General features: G+C 37.3%; 1 protein-coding gene across 2 annotated transcripts; it reads right to left on the bottom strand.

The window, feature by feature from the left end:
* Positions 1-1,701: 1,701 nt before the first annotated feature.
* Positions 1,702-13,916, bottom strand: LOC114688253 (zinc finger protein 431-like). Of its 2 annotated transcripts, XM_037201762.1 has the most exons (4): positions 13,470-13,916; positions 13,218-13,278; positions 8,266-8,349; positions 1,702-1,833 (listed from the first exon to the last, which is right to left on the bottom strand). In XM_037201762.1, exons 1-4 carry the CDS (start codon positions 13,537-13,539, stop codon positions 1,794-1,796), a joined length of 255 nt encoding a protein of 84 aa, XP_037057657.1. In that variant the 5' UTR covers positions 13,540-13,916; the 3' UTR covers positions 1,702-1,793. The 2 variants fall into 2 exon arrangements, with proteins under 2 accessions (XP_037057657.1, XP_037057656.1); XM_037201761.1 differs by lacking the exons at positions 1,702-1,833; positions 8,266-8,349 and adding an exon at positions 9,784-12,214.
* Positions 13,917-16,441: the final 2,525 nt, after the last annotated feature.

Raw genomic sequence — 16,441 nt, 5'->3', positions numbered from 1 at the left:
CATCATAGAGTCCTCATCCAGTGATTGATGCAAGCAGATGCAGAGATCCATGGCTGGGTGCCAGGCCAAGCTCCAGGAATCCAGTTGATGAGAGAGAGGAGAGAGTCTATGAGCAAGAGGTATCGAGACCATGATTGGAAAAAGTACAGAGATGACCAGCCAAACTAGTGGAAATGCATGAACTATAGACCAATAACTGAGGAGTTCCCATGAGTCTTCATCCAGTGACTGAAGCAGATACAGAGATCCATGGCTGGGCACCAGGCTGAGCTCTAGGAGTTAAATTGATGAGAGAGAGGAGGGATTCTATGAGCAAGGGACAATGAGATCATGATGGAAAAATGTAGAGATGGCCAGGCAAACTAGTACAAATGCATGAACTGTGGACCAATGGCTATGGAGCTCCCATGCTATTGGACTAGGTCCTCTGGATGGGTGAGACAGTTCTTTAGCTTAAACTGTCTGTGGGGCCCCCAGGTAGTGGCATCAGGATCCATCCCTGGTGCATGAGCTGGCTTTTTGGAGCCCAGTGCCTATGTTGGGACACCTTTTGGAGCCTTGGTACAGGAAGGAGGGACTTAGATCTGCCTCAACTGAATGTATCAGGCTCTGCTGACTCCCCATGGGAAACCTTGCCTTGGAGGAGGTGGGAAGCTGAGATGGGTTGTGGGGGAAAGCTTCATGTGGGAAGAGAGAGGAGGGGGAATCTTTAGTTGGTATGTAAAATGAATAAAACATTTCTTAATAATAATAAAAAATCCAACAAAAAATGTTTAACTATGTTTGTGTTTTAACCTGTGCCATGTTGTCTATGTTGCAATGAGAGGACAACTTAAAGATGTCTATTATCTACTTCTCCTCTGTGAGATTTAGAGATAAAATCCATAGTGTGGTTTGGCTGCAAGTAAATTCAATGACACTTATTTGGGTTTAAATATTATTCATAAATGTGCTGGTGTGGGAGTGTGCATATGCCACAGTCCAAGTAAAGAAATGAAAGAAAAATTTCTAGGAGTATTCTGTGTTTCTTCAAGATTGATTTCAGGTAATCAGGCTAAGCAGCAACTCAGTTTACCAAGAAAAATCTCTGGCATTCATTTGTGGTTCTGAGAAAGTGTTATAAAAAAAGTTTAGTCCTCAGAATAAACTAACACATTCCAAAAGAAAGTGAAAGCAGTATATTATTTTCATTTGCAAATAATATTTATTATTCAAACTTTCCTGTTTTCTGCTCTTCTTGGATAAAAGTATGTTTATCATCTGAAAAGAAGACAATATTTTAGTTATATAATGTTTCAACTAATCTTATTTGAGAATCAGTGATATGTCTCAGTGGGAAAAGTCAGTGGTATGTGAGACTGGCAATCTCTTCCTGATCATCATATGAATAAGGAAAAAATGGTGACCCTGCAAAGTTGTCTTCAGGCTACACATATGTGTCATAGATCAAAAAACCATAATCATATCACACACACACACACACACACACACACACATACACACATGTGTGAATGCACACACACAGACTAGAACTTATTGGGCTGGAGAGATGGATCAGAGGTTAAGAGCACTGCTTGTTCTTCCAAGGATCCTGAGTTCAATTCCCAGCAACCACATGGTGGCTCACAACCATCTGTAATGAAATCTGGTGCCCTCTTCTGGCCTGCAGGGATATATGCAGACAGAACAATGCATACATAATAAATAAATAAGTCTTTAAAAAAAAAGAACAGAACTTCTTTTTAAACAAATTTCATTGACATTACATTATCTGGCATCTTTGGATAATTACCTTAGAATGAAGTACTTCCAGATGAAGTGTCAATTGGATACCTAGTGGGGATATGAACACACATAGAACTTCAAATTATATATATATATATATATATATATATATATATATATATATATATCATAAAGCTAGGTTGTGAAATATACAGTTGATTGCTGAATATCCTACATTATTACACCTCTACCAGATATATGAAAATGCAGCTTTGGAAACATATGAGGCATTTAACATTTTTTTATTTTCTTCTATTAAAAATTTTATCATTAACATTATTAAAACATGCTAATAAAATAGCACTCAAAAAATAGAAACTCTCCAAGTCTCTCCTCTTCCCTCTGTAGGGGTGGAATTAGACTCACCCGGGGAGGCATCTTTTAGAATGGAAAAGGGACCTGTAATTCCCATAGTGCAGAGATCCTCTGAAACAATTGGAACCCTCTCTGTCAACACTACATCTCCTCTTCAAGCTAGCCTTCAGGAAGCTGCTAGTAAGGGGGAAGAAATTTAAGGCTTTCCAATGTTCCCTGTCTTGAAAAAACAGGATAGTCAGGGTAATATTATAAGAAGGCATGTTTCAATTCCTTTCAAATAGTTTAAGTAGTTAAAAACGGCATGTAGTCAATATGGCCCAACTGTTCTTTTCACAACAGCATTGTTAGAAAGTCTTGCTTTACAAGTTTAAAAGTTTAAATCACCACGTTATTGAAAACAAATGGCTCAAGTTTTTCTATCTGGCAGTGACTATCTGCTGTGGAAAAGTGAGTTTGCAGAATAGTGTCAGGCTACAGCTGAAATTAATTGGCCATCATCTTTGATATGCTTGCTGGGGAAGGCCATTATCAAGAGATGGGTCAACAGTTAAATTTTGGTATAGTAATGTATGCTCAGGTTAATCCTGCTGCCAAAAGAGCTTGGAATACACATCCATCATCAGGAAGAAAACCTGAGGGCCTGATGAGTTATTTCAAGATTTTTGTTTCCAGATTAATGCAAATGGCAAGCAGGTTAATTAGCGATTCAGAAGCTGGGCTTTTACTTGTAAAACAACTTGCTTATGAAAATACCAATGTAGCATGCCAGGACACAATATGCCCATATATGCCCTCTTAGAAAGTAGGGAAACATTTCTGACTATATCCAACTTTGTTCTGTAATAGAGCCATCCTACAATCAAGGGATAGTCATAGCTGCAGCATTACAAGGAAAAATGGTTAGAGAAGTTCTGTATCAGCAAAGTCATTCTAATTCCAGACAGGGGAAAGATACTGGACCTCCTGGAAGTTGTTTTGGGTGTGGACAGATAGGACATTATATTAGAAGGTGCCCTGGCAAAAGTAGGGGCTTGGGATCAAATAGAGAGCTTGGGTTATGCCCAAATGTAAAAGAGGGAAACATTGGACTAGTGAATGTATGTCAAGGGCAGATACCCAGAAGAGTCCATTTCAGGGAAATGGACAGAGGGGTCCACCCCAGGCCCCAACAAGATAGACTTTGGGATAATTCAGCTGTCAATCCTCTGGCAAAGAAATATATTCAAGACCTCTATAGAACAACACCAGGTAGTACTGGGTTAGATCTCAGTTCTTCCATCTATACAGTTCTGACCCCTGAAATGGGAATACAAGCCCTCCCTGCAGGTGTTTATGGACCTTTGCCACAGGGCTCTGTGGGGTTATTGTTGGGTAGAAGTTGTACTACCATGCAAGGAATTCTAGTTGTGCCTGGAGTGATTGATGCTGATTATATGGGAGGAATAAAGGTGATGACTCATTCACCCACAAGAATTTCAGTAATAAAGATCAGTCAAGGACTTGCATAGTTAATCTTCCTCAAATACAAACAAAAAATCCAATCAAAAGAGATAAGAGAGGAGAGGCTGGATTCGGTTTGTCAGATGCCTATTGCCTACAAGCCATAGAACCACAATGTGCAGAACTTATGTTAGTCATAAATGGTAAAGTTTCTCTGGTCTTTTAGATACAGGCACAGATTTCTCTGTTATATCTGCTAGTCAATGGCCTGCTCTGTAGCAAAAAATGGAGACTATTACACAGCTGCAAGGGACTGGCCAAACTCAGTGTCCTGAGAAGAGCAGTAATGAGCTCTCCTGGAGGGATGAAGAGAGTCATGAAGGGAATTTTCTGCCATACATTGCCCCTCACTCACCTGTAAATTTGTGGGTTGAAATGTTATGAGCCATATGGGAGTATATTTATATCGTCTGATACAACTCTCTATGAACAAGAAGTTCGTGACCATAAGTTAGCAGAAATGTCATCTTTAACCCCTAAAGAAAAAGTGAATAAGGAAGGCATGGAGCATTTTTAAGAAGGGTCATTGAGCAGCCTGTACTTCATGCAGATCCTATAACTTGGAAATCTAATCAACCTGTGTGCATAGATCATTGGCCTCTAACAGAAAAAATACAGGCTGTCCAGCAGTTAGTACAGGAACAGCTAAGTGGTGGTTGTATTGAGCCATCTAATTCTCTCTGGAATTCTTCAATTTTACCGATCAAAAAGAAGTTAGAAGTTATCTCCAGAAATAATGGAGATTATTACAGGATTTGAGGAAGATTAATGAGACCATACAACCAACAGGAGCTTTGCAGTCTGGGTTGTCTATCCTTACTGCCATACCAGAAAATACGGATAAAATTATTTTGGGTTTAAAGGATTGTTTTTATACTATTCCTTTAGTTCTCCAGGACTGTCAAAGATTTGCATTTAGTGTTCCCTCAGTCAACTTTAAAGAACCCATGAAAAGATTCCATTGGAAGGTTTTGCCCCAGGGAATGAATGGTTAATAGCCCAACATTGTGTCTGAAATTTGTAGCTCAAGCTATCCAAAAAGTTAGAGAGCAAGTTCAGCTGGCTTATATTATTCATTACATGGATGATATTTTGCTTGTGCATAAAGACAAAGAAATTTTGCTTGATGCCTTAGGACAGCTTTAGCAATGTCATACTCATTCAGGGTTAATGATCACTTCAGAGATAGTGCAAAGACAGTCACCTTTTCCATATCTAGGACATGTATTATACTCCAAGGAAATAAAGCTTCAAAAATTGGAAATAAGAAAGGATGAGTTAAAAACTTTAAATGATTTTTAGAAATTATTGGGGGATATACAATGGTTACACTCTTATTTAAAACTATTTGCTGGTGATTTGAAACCTTTAAGGGGTGTTTTAAAAGGAGATAATGATCCTAATTCACCCAGAGAGTTAACTGAAGCAGGTAGACAAGCTCTCTTGCAAGTTGAAAAGGCTATTCAAAACCAGCAAGTATATTACATTAATTTCACCCTACCTTGATGTACATATATTTTACCCACTAGACATGCTCCTACAGAAGTGTTATGGCAAAACAATCCTCTGTTATGGTTACAGCTTCCTGTTTCACCAATCAAAACATTGAATCCCTACTATGAGTCTGTAGCTTGTTTGGTACAAAAAAGGAGAATTGGATTTAGATGTTATTTTGTTATAGAACCATGGTAATTAGTGTTCCTTTTACAAAGCAGCAAGTTGATTGGCTTTTTCAAAATAGTGATTCTTGGACAATTGCTTTTTCTGTTTTCAGGCCAAATTGATAATCAGTACCCATCTGACCCATTGTTGCAATTTATTCAAATGCATTCCTTTGTATTTCCTAAAATCACTATGAAAGACCCCGTAGAAGATGCTATGCTAGGTTTTACTGATGGATCTTCTAATGGAAAGGCTGCTTATGTTATTAATGGAAAAAGTGATGTAGTACAAACAACTCCAGCTTCTACACAGATAGTGGAATTACAGGCAGTGAACATGACTTTTCAGGTTCTTGTAGACATGCCATTTAACTTATATATAGGCAGCCAATATATTTATAGAGCTCTTCAAATCATAGAAACTGTTCCCTATATTGGGACTAACAACAATCAAGTTAAAATGTTATTTCAACAAATTCAAGATGCTTTTCATAAAAGAAAGCTGCCATGCTTTGTGGGCCATATTAGAGCTCACTCCAGTCTTCTTAGTCCTTTAGCTGAGGGTAATGCAATGGCTGATAAGTTAACAAGGATAGTAGCATTATCCCAAGTGGAATTGGCTCAACAGTCACATACTCTTCATCAAAATAGAAAAACCTTAAGAAAACAACTTGATCTTACCAAGGAAGCAGCTCAAAAAATAGTTAAACAATGTGGGGTATATCCAAAATATTTCTTGTCCCTCACTTAGGGGTAAACCATCGAGGTCTTCTTCCTAATCATCTAAGGCAAATGGATGTCACTCATATTGCAGAATTAGGCAAATTAAAATATGTATATGTGACCATTGACAGTTATTTAGGATTTTTAATGACTAGTGCACAATCTGGGGAAGCTACAAAGCATGTAATTACACACTGCTTGAAGTGTTTTTTGTATATGGGTATAACAAAAAATTATTACAACTGATAATGGCTCTGGATATAGTAGTAAGGCTTTTCAACACTTTTGTACCCAATGGGAAATTTAACATAAAACAGGTATTTCTTATAATCTTCAGGGACAAGGTATTGTAGAAAGGGCTCATAGCAGTCATAAAATACAGCTTCAAAAAATAAAAGTAAAAAAGGAAGAAATTTACCCTCAATCACCACATAATGCATTAAATCATGCTCTTTTCATTCTGAATTTTTTGAATATGGATGTCTGTGAGCAGTCTGCCATGGATAGATTTTGGCACAGTGGTACCAAAGTGACTTTTGCTCAAGTGAAATTGAAAGATTCCTGCTCAGGATTATGGAAGGGACCTGATTCTGTGTTAATATAGGATCGAGGACATGTTTGTGTTTTTTCACAAGAGAGAATGAAGCTTGGTAGCTACTGGAGCATTTGATAAGGAGCATGGAACTAAGGAAGGTCAGCTCCAATGACATTCTCATAGAGGAACTAGAATGAAAGTGACTGAATTAGTGTTTCACAGGTTTTGTCCCTGGTAAATGCAAAATGTAAGGAAATGGAGTTTGGAGCTATGCCACTTTTTGGCTTTATGACTCCTTTGGGGAAATACTTTATATCACCGAATAGCAGTGTAAGATTTTTGCTAAGAGATTTACAGCTGTTCAATATGGTCATTTCACCCTCAGCCTGAAGCAAAGCTTTTCAGTAGAGCAAACCAAAAGTACTGCTGTAACAGAAACATTTGTCTAAATTGAAGCATTTAGGGGAGCTATTATGAAGTGGGGTGAAGGGACAGCCTCTAGTTAAAAATCATTTACCACTGAGAGAGCATCTCTGCTAGTTCCAGAATGGCTGAAAGAACTCAGCAACTTTGGGGTGTGGCTTCATCCAAGAATGTTACAGTCCCTTAGCAACAAGTGTTACAACTCCATAATAACAACACTCACTAAATCCCAGTGTTGTATATCAAAGCTGACTATAAACTCTGAACTTTAGAAACGATTTGTGTACTTCCTGTTGTGTTAAGAGAATCTTTCTAATAGTGCTATAGCATAAGTTTGGTAGAAATCTTTTAGGTGTTTGCTAAGTTAGATATATGCTAATAGATGTATAGAATGTCTTTAAGACATGTAGTAATAAGTATTAAAAAGTAAAGACATGTAGTGTATTTGCAAAAGTAGTCCTATAATAAGCTTGTAAAAAGTAAAGATGCTAGTTGCAAATGTAAGTTTAAATAAGAATATAAGAAGTAAATGTATAAGTAAATGTAAGTTTAAAGAAGAATGTAAGAAGTAAATATATAAGTATATTTGCTAAGGAGTTTCTTTAAGAATATTAGGTTGTAAGAAGCATAAATGGGTATATGTTGACATGTTATATGTGAGTTAGTAAAAAAGAGTTTTTGGTTAAGAAAAGGCTGGATGCAGCTAAGACTGCTGTAGTCACCTTGGATCTAATCCAAAAAAGAAATGTCATCTTTATTATTCTCAATTCCCATACTGGAAGAAGTGACAGCTATGGAGCTTGCTATGAACTATTAATGAGGAGTTGTTTTTCATATATTAAAAAAGGGGGACTTGTGAGGGCCCATTTTCTGGTTTCCTAGAGGCTTTACCCAGCAGGTCTGCATAAAGAGGATGGTTGGACCATGGGTCTGAGTGTAGGTATCTGAGATGGTCTGTATTGGGCTGTGCTGGGGGGGGGCATCTTTTGCTCCAACTCTTGGCATTTCTGTAAATACCTTAGGGTATTTACAGTCAAGACCTGTTGGAATAGGTTCCAGGCTCTCTCAAGGTTATCCTGTATTTTCTGTTTCTCCCTACTCAAAATCCTTCTATATAATATTTTCTGCTGCTTCTACTCAAGAGCACTCTGGGGAAATGTGGGGGTGGTGGGTAGTCCTCCCACAATTTGGGGAGATTTAGATGATTGCCCTGCTGGAAGAAGTATGTCCTTGGAGGTGAACCTGAAAGTTCACATCCACACACCATTTCCAGTTCCCACTTTCACCTTCATGCCACAGGTGGAAGATGTGAAATCTTACCTTCCTCGTTTAGCTGCCATGTTTGACACTTGTTGCCATGCCACTTTCATGGTGATCCTGTATCTTTGTGGACCCAAGGGCCAACTGTTACAAAAGTTGACAAAGTCATAATGTTTTATCACAGCAACAGAAAAGGCACTAATACACATCAAGTTTTATACCTGGATGCCTTAATTTCATGTAATTGAAGAGAAATGTGGAATAGAAAGGGTCTAGCTCATCATTTAAATTCATAGGTTTTTTGTTTATATGAGTTTAAAAATGCAAATAGAAAAAGAGGGGCATCATAATGCTTGAACAGATTGGTGACACTTGTCAAATATTTTCTCCAGAGTAATCTTGTGTAACTGAATGTAAATCTGTTGGGTAAAGATCTTACCAAATTCTTTATGGCCAGATTTCCCTCAGTATTAGGTTTTTTTTTTTTTTTTTTTTTCCCTTAGGTCCTCAAAGACTACTGTAAAATGAAAAGGCCTTAACAGACAAATTACACATTAAGTTTTACTCTTGTATAAAGACTAATATAAACTGCAAAACTACAACATTCACTACATTTATAGGTTTTTTTCTGAGTGTGATTTTTTTTTCTCATGATTTCAAAGACTGCTGATTCATGCAAAGGCTTTACCATATTGATTACAATCATAGAGTCTCTCTCCAGTATGTGTTTCTTTATGCCTTCAGAGACTACCTGCACATGCAAAGGCTTTACCACATTGATTACATTCATAGCTTTTCCTCCAGTATGTGTTCTTTCATGTACTTGAAGACTGGTCTGTTGTGAAAAGACTTCACCACATGGATTACATTCACAGGATTTCATCCCAATACTTGTTCTTTTACATATTTGGAGACTACTGGCACATGTAAAGGCTTAACCACATTAATTTCATTCATTGGGTTTCTCATTAGAATGTATTCTTTCATGTATTTAGAGAGGACTGTGGCATGAAAAGGCTTTATCACACTAATTACATTTGAAGGGCTTCTCACTAGTGTGAGTTCCTTTATGTATTCAGAGACTACTGGCATCCAAGTTTTAACTCATTGATAAAATTCATAGGGTTTCTCTCTTGTATGTGCTATTTTATGGATTTGAAGATGATTGTGTTTTGAAAAGGCTTTATTTCATTGATTAGATTCATAGGGTTTCTCTCCAGTATATGTTCTTTTATGTATCTAAAGATGACCTTGAATTGCAAAGTCTTTACCACACTGATTACAGTTTTAGGGTTTCTCTCCAGTATGTATTCATTTATGTATTCTGAGATTGTTGAGACATACAAAGGTTTTTCCACATTCATTAAATTCATAGAGTTTCTGTCCAGAATGCATTCCTCTTGTATTTGGGCATGACTGTGTCATATAAAGGCTTTATTACATTGATTGCATTTGTAAGGTTCCTCTCCAGTATGAGTTCCTTTATGTATGCAGAGATTACCAGCACATGCAAAGGCTTTATCACATTGACTACATTCATGAGGTTTCTCTCTAGATTGTGTTCTTTTATGTGTTTGGAGATGACAGTGTTGTGAAAAGCCTTTATTACATTGATTACATCTGTAGGGTTTCTCTCCAGTATGTGTTCTTTCATGTCTACAGAAACTACTGGTACATGCAAAGGCTTTACCATATTGATTACATTCATAGAGTTTCTATCCAGTATGAATTCTTTCATGAATTTAAAGGTTACTGTGTTGTGAAAAGCCTTTATCACATGGATTACATTGGTAGGATGTCTCTCCGGTAATGTGTTCTTTCATGTCTTTTGAGATAACTGTGTCGTGAAAAGGCTTTGTCACATTGATTACATTTGTAGGGTTTCTCTCCAGTATGTGTTCTTTCATGTCTCCGGAGACTACTGGAACATGCAAAGCCTTTACCACATTGATTACATTCATGGGGTTTCTCTCCAGAATGTGTTCTTTCATGTATTTGGAGATGACAGTGTTGTAAAAAGGCTTTATCACATTGATTACATTTGTAGGGTTTCTCTCCAGTATGTTTTCTTTCATGTACTTGGAAACTACCAACACATGCAAAACCTTTATCACATTGATTACATTTGTAGGGTTTGTCTCCAGAATGTGTTCTTTCATGCATTTGGAGAAGACTGTGTCGTGATAAGTTTTTATGACATTGACTACATTTGTAGGGTTTCTCTCTGGAATGTGTTCTTTCATGTTTTTGGAGATGACTGTGTTGTGAAAAGGCTTTATCACATTGATTACATTTGTAGGGTTTCACTCCAGAATGTGTTCTTTCATGTTTTCGGAGACTACTGGAACATGCAAAGTCTTTATCACACTGATTACATTTGTATGGTTTCTCTCCAGAATGTATCCTTTCATGTATTTGGAGATGACTGTGTCGTAAAAATGCTTTATCACATTGATTGCATTTGTAGAGTTTCTCTCCAGTATGTTTTCTTTCATGTACTTGGAAACTACCAACACATGCAAAGCCTTTATCACATTGATTACATTTGTAGGGTTTCTCTCCAGAATGTGTTCTTTCATGCATTTGGAGAAGACTGTGTAGTGAAAAGTTTTTATGACATTGACTACATTTGTAGGGTTTCTCTTCGGAATGTGTTCTTTCATGTCTTTGGAGATGACTGTGTTGTGAAAAGGCTTTATCACATTGATTACATTTGTAGGGTTTCACTCCAGAATGTGTTCTTTCATGTATTTGGAGATGACTGTGTCTTGAAAAGTCTTTATCACATTGATTACATTTGTAGGGTTTCTCTCCAGAATGTATTCTTTCATGTATTTGGAGATGACTGTGTCGTAAAAAGGCTTTATCACATTGATTACATTTGTAGGGTTTCTCTCCAGTATGTGTTCTTTCATGCATTTGGAGAGTACTGGCACATGCAAAAGCTTTATCACATTGATTACATTTGTAGGGTTTCTCTCCAGAATGCATTCTTTCATGTATTTGGAGACGACTGTGTCGTAAAAAGGCTTTATCACATTGATTACATTTGTAGGGTTTCTCTCCAGTATGTGTTCTTTCATGCATTTGGAGATAACTGTGTTGTGAAAAGGCTTTATTACATTGATGACATTTGTAGGGTTTCTCTCCAGTATGTGTTCTTTTATGTATTTGGAGAAGACTGCGTCGTAAAAAGGCTTTATCACATTGTTTACATTTGTAGGGTTTCTCTACAGAATGTGTTCTTTCATGTATTTGGAGACTAGTGGCACATGCAAATGCTTTACCACATTGATTACATTTGTAGGGTTTATCTCTAGAATGTATATTTTCATGTCTTTGGAGACTATTGGCACATGCAAAGGCTTTATCACATTGATTACATTTGTAGGGTTTCTCTCCAGAATGTGTTCTTTTATGCATGTGAAGATTACTGTGTCCTGAAAAGGCTTTATCACATTGATTGCATTTGTAGGGTTTCTCTCCAGAATGTGTTCTTTTATGTATTTGGAGAGTATTGTGTTGTGAAAAGGCTTTATCACATTGATTACATTTGTAGGGTTTCTCTCCAGTATGTGTTCTTTCATGCCTTTGGAGACTACTGGTACATGAAAAGGCTTTACCACAGTGATTACATTCATAAGGTTTCTCTCCAGTATGTCTTCTTTCATGTCTTCGGAGTCTACTGGTACATGCAAAGGCTTTACCACATTGATTACATTCATAGGGTTTCTCTCCAGTATGTGTTCTTTTATGTATTTGAAAATGATCATGACTTGTGAAGGCTTTACCACACTGATTACTCTCACTCATTTTCTCTCCAGTATGTGTTTCTTTATGTATTTGGAGACTACTGTTGTATGAAAAGGCTTCATCATATTGAATACAACTATAAAGTTTCTCTCCAGTATGAATACTTTCATTATTCTGAGGATGACTATAATATAAAAATGCTTTAGAACATTGAGTATATTCAGAAGGTTTTTCCCCAATATGATTTTCTTTGTACCTGTAAAGATAATTGGCACATGTAAAAGCTTTATCACATTCAGTATACTGATGAATATTTATATCTGTATGAATTAACTTTACAATTTTGTCTAATTTTTAAGACAAATGAGATCTTAAAGTTTACACTCATAGTGTTTCCCTTCATTTAGGGCTGTTTTGTGTCTTTGAAGGTATCTGTAATGGTAAGAGCCTTTTATAGGGTCCACATTTATAGAATCTTTTGTCTATATGAGATTCTCCACATATTTAAAAGAACTAGAAGAACTCAAAGCTTTAACATACTTATTGCACTCATAAGTTTTCCAAAAGTGAGAGTCATACTCCACTTGCAAAGTGAACCAGGACAATAGACATATTTATACATTCCAATACTCATGGAGCTTTTCTCCAGTCTGGGTGTCTTGTTGTATTCCCAATGAAGTTGGAAAAACAATTAAACTTAAACTTGTATCACATCCAAAAATTCTACTCAAAGTGGGGAGTATTAGTTATCTTCTAATTATTCTGTGTGTGAGAGAGAGAGTTATGTTGCATCCTTCATATGCTCACATGGCTTGTATCCAGAGTAGTGTATGATATACTGATAAAGGAAAACAACAGATAAAATGTTTCCACACTGCATTCACACAACTTGACTTTCTGTTCCTCATAGATATATACTTGGATTTATACTTATCACCTATCCAACACATATTCCTTTTACAATAGCTGAGTGGCATGAAATTACACAGATTGGCTGTTCAACAGCAGAGCTATCATGGAGCTGTAATTAAAATAGGAATATTGGTGAAGGCATTGTTTCACTGTGTTCTTTCTTAGAAGAATGCCTTGCAACACATAGCAGCTATCTGACATTGAGGTATTTGGTTTTGTGAGAATTTAACAATCATCAGTACACTTTAAACTGTGCTTATTTACATTTTTGCTTTTATTTAAAACTTCTGGGACACATTAAAATTTCTCCATAGGCACATTTGTATCAGCCAGCACATGAAAAGTACCTTCTAAGTCTTCCAGAACTTTGACAATGTTCTTCAATATCATGGTCTTCCCAACTGTAGCCTAAAATACAGTGCCAAAAATACATATTATGGCAAACTGTGCAAAAGTTATTATCTTTAGTGAACCTTAGAACAATGCCAGATTTATTCACCTCATTCTTCTTTCTCAATTGAAATTACAAAGGTGTAACAATAACTAAGGAAGAGTTGTCCCCTTATTTTAAAATGTGATAAAAAAGAATTCAGTCTTACCTACAGCAGTAAGGTTTCTGTAGGTCTCCCACATTACATCTTTGTAGAGATTCTTCTGGGAAGGATCCATCAAAATCCACTCCTCCCAAGTGAAGTCGATATGCACATCATCATAGGTCACTGCAGTCTAAAATATCCCATACATGTGTACAAAAGAAAGTGTGATACTGACAGCATGGTGATGTATAATTCTTTGGCAGTATGTTCATTTAATTCTGGGGCTCCCCACAGTTATTCCATGATGCAAAACTTCTAATCATCAACACATTTTAGAAAACAAAAATTGAACAATGAGGTTCACATCTGTCATTTCTAAACATTTTGTCTAGGATATAGCCTTGCAGAAGAAATGCCTATTAAGAGATAGAAAGAGGGGCCGGAGAGATGGCTCAGTGGTTAAGAGCACTGACTGTTCTTCCAGAGGTCCTGAGTTCAATTCCCAGCAACCACATGGCTCACAACCATCTGTAATCAGATATGGTACCCTCTTCTGGCCTGCATGCAGACATGCAGACAGCACACTGTATACATAATAAATAAATAAATGAATCCTTTTTTTTGGTTTTTCGAGACAGGGTTTCTCTGTGTAGCTTTGCACCTTTCCTGATTCTCGCTCTGTAGACCAGGCTGGCCTAGTACTCACATAGATCCTCCTTGCTCTGGCTCCTGAGTGCTGGGATTAAAGGCATGCACAACCAACACCCAGCGAGGCTCACAACCAAAAATCTTTTTTTAAAAAAAGAGAGATATAAGAGAGGCAAGCAAACAGATCAAAGTACACATTAGGGAAATTGAATGAACAATTACTAACTGCAAAAAATATGGGCAAGTTGGGTGTACTGGCTCAAGTCTTTAATCCCAGCACTCACAAGGCAAAGGCAGGAGAATTTAATTGAGTTTGCTGCCAACCTGCCTAAGCAATGAATTTCAGGTTAGCCAGTTAAATATTAGTAAGACCCTTTCTCCCCCATAAAAATAAATTGTACAAGAAAGGTAGAAAGAACTCACAGGTTTCTATGGAAGTTTCTACAAAGAATTATGCATACACTCCAATTCTGTTTTGATGTTCCAGAAACCAGTTTAAATTATAACAATAATAAGATCTTACTAAAAGGGAATGCATGTTTAAAGTTACAAGTGAACAGATTAAAACATTAGCAATATAAATGTTGATCATAAACAATAACATAGGACAGTAGAAATGGCTCAATATTTAAGAGCTCTTGTTGGTCTTACAGACAGTTGGGCTCATCATAAATGGGGGCTTACAACTATCCATTACGACAAGTTCAGGGGTTGTGAAACTATCTTCTGATTGCTGTGAGGACCAGGCACACATGTGGTACATATCCATGCATACAAGCAAAAGATGCACATTCCTCAAAAGAATTGAAAACCAACATAATAGGTAGGAAGAATGTCACATAGCTGCAAATGAATGACTCAAAGGACTCATGCAGTTTTAATGTCATGAGTATGCCATCCTGGGAAAGAGAATGATACATTCTGCCATAATTCAAAATTCAAGATGTGGGTGAAGCTCAGCAAAACAGCATATGCTTGACATGTAGAAATACCTATACAACAACAAAAACAAGAAATACCTATACAACATTTAATCACAGGACATAAGAGCCAGAATAATTTGGATCTCTGAGTTTAGGTCAGCCTGGTATACAGAGGTACTTTCCGGACAGCCAGGACTGCACAGAGAAACCTTCTCTTCAAAAACAAAAGTAAAAACAAAAATTGACAAAAACTCAGGTTACAAAATGTCTTAGTACTGAATATCAATTGTTGCAACTATATCTTATAGGATTTAGTGATTCCATATATAGCAGTGGTATAAGACATGACAGCCAGACACAAAGAATATTAGCTAAGGACAAGGGCTGTGGAATCCTCAGGTGACTGGGCTGTACCAGTGCCTGTGCTTGAGCCCATATGTGCTGGCTGGGACGTTGTCTGTGTGATTGTGCTGTGATATGGGTCTGGTGGCTTGCTCATTGTGGACATTGTTGCTGGGATTGGGGAAACAGTTACAGTATCATTTTCCTGAGTCTCAGACAGGACTTTGCTGTGAACAGTTTTCCTCAGGGTGGCTGTGGTTGGTGAAGAGGTGTTTGTAACTGCCAAACTTGTCATGGGTAAAGGTTTGTTTGTGTCAGTGACTTTGTCTAGTGTTAGTGAAAGGGGAGTTAAAGCTGACTTCTCAGGAAGAGTGGGTGTCCCAGTTCCAGATGATGGGATGGTATCCTCTTGTGTACTTAATGCTGTTGAAGGTATTGTCAAGGTCCTGTCTGTTTTTCTGAGGCCTAGAGATACTGATTATCCTATTCCAGTGTTGGTGGACTTTGGTAATAATAGAGTTGTACCTAGAGGCATGATAACAGTAGAAAGTGTCTGTGCTGACTGGAAAGGTGCCTGTGTGATTATGCTGTGGTGTGTGTCTGGTGACTTCCTCATTGTAGAGGTTGTTGCTGTGGTTGGGGGTACAGCTGCATAGGAAATGGATTGAAGCTAAAGACACTCAAATTCCTTCCCCAGTGAGGAATTTCATCCATAAGGACTCTTCCTACTAAAGGTTCCCCAAGCACCCAAAAGAAAGCCACCAAGGAGAGAGAAATATTCAAATACATTATCCTATCTGGGAGGGTTTTCATTCAATTGAAAACATTCTGAACATAGGCTTATGGTCACCCCATGATCAAAACGCATTTAGTCTATCTTCAATGATCCTCATAGTCTTCAACAGCACCTACAATTTCAAATGTTCAAGGTCTCTTTAGATACTCAGGTGATTCCTTAACTCTGACATATTATAAAATCAGAAAAGAAGTTACATCTTTCCAACAAACACTGGCACAGAATACCCATTACCATTCCCAAAGAGGAAGTGGAACACAGTGAGTGAAGACTGAACCAAGGCAAGACTTGAACCCAGCAGGGTAAACACCAAATCCAGCACCTCT

The sequence above is a fragment of the Peromyscus leucopus genome, unplaced genomic scaffold (assembly GCF_004664715.2).
Source record: "Peromyscus leucopus breed LL Stock unplaced genomic scaffold, UCI_PerLeu_2.1 scaffold_1347, whole genome shotgun sequence".
NCBI lineage: Eukaryota > Metazoa > Chordata > Mammalia > Rodentia > Cricetidae > Peromyscus > Peromyscus leucopus.
This window is presented reverse-complemented; position numbering and strand designations above follow the sequence as displayed.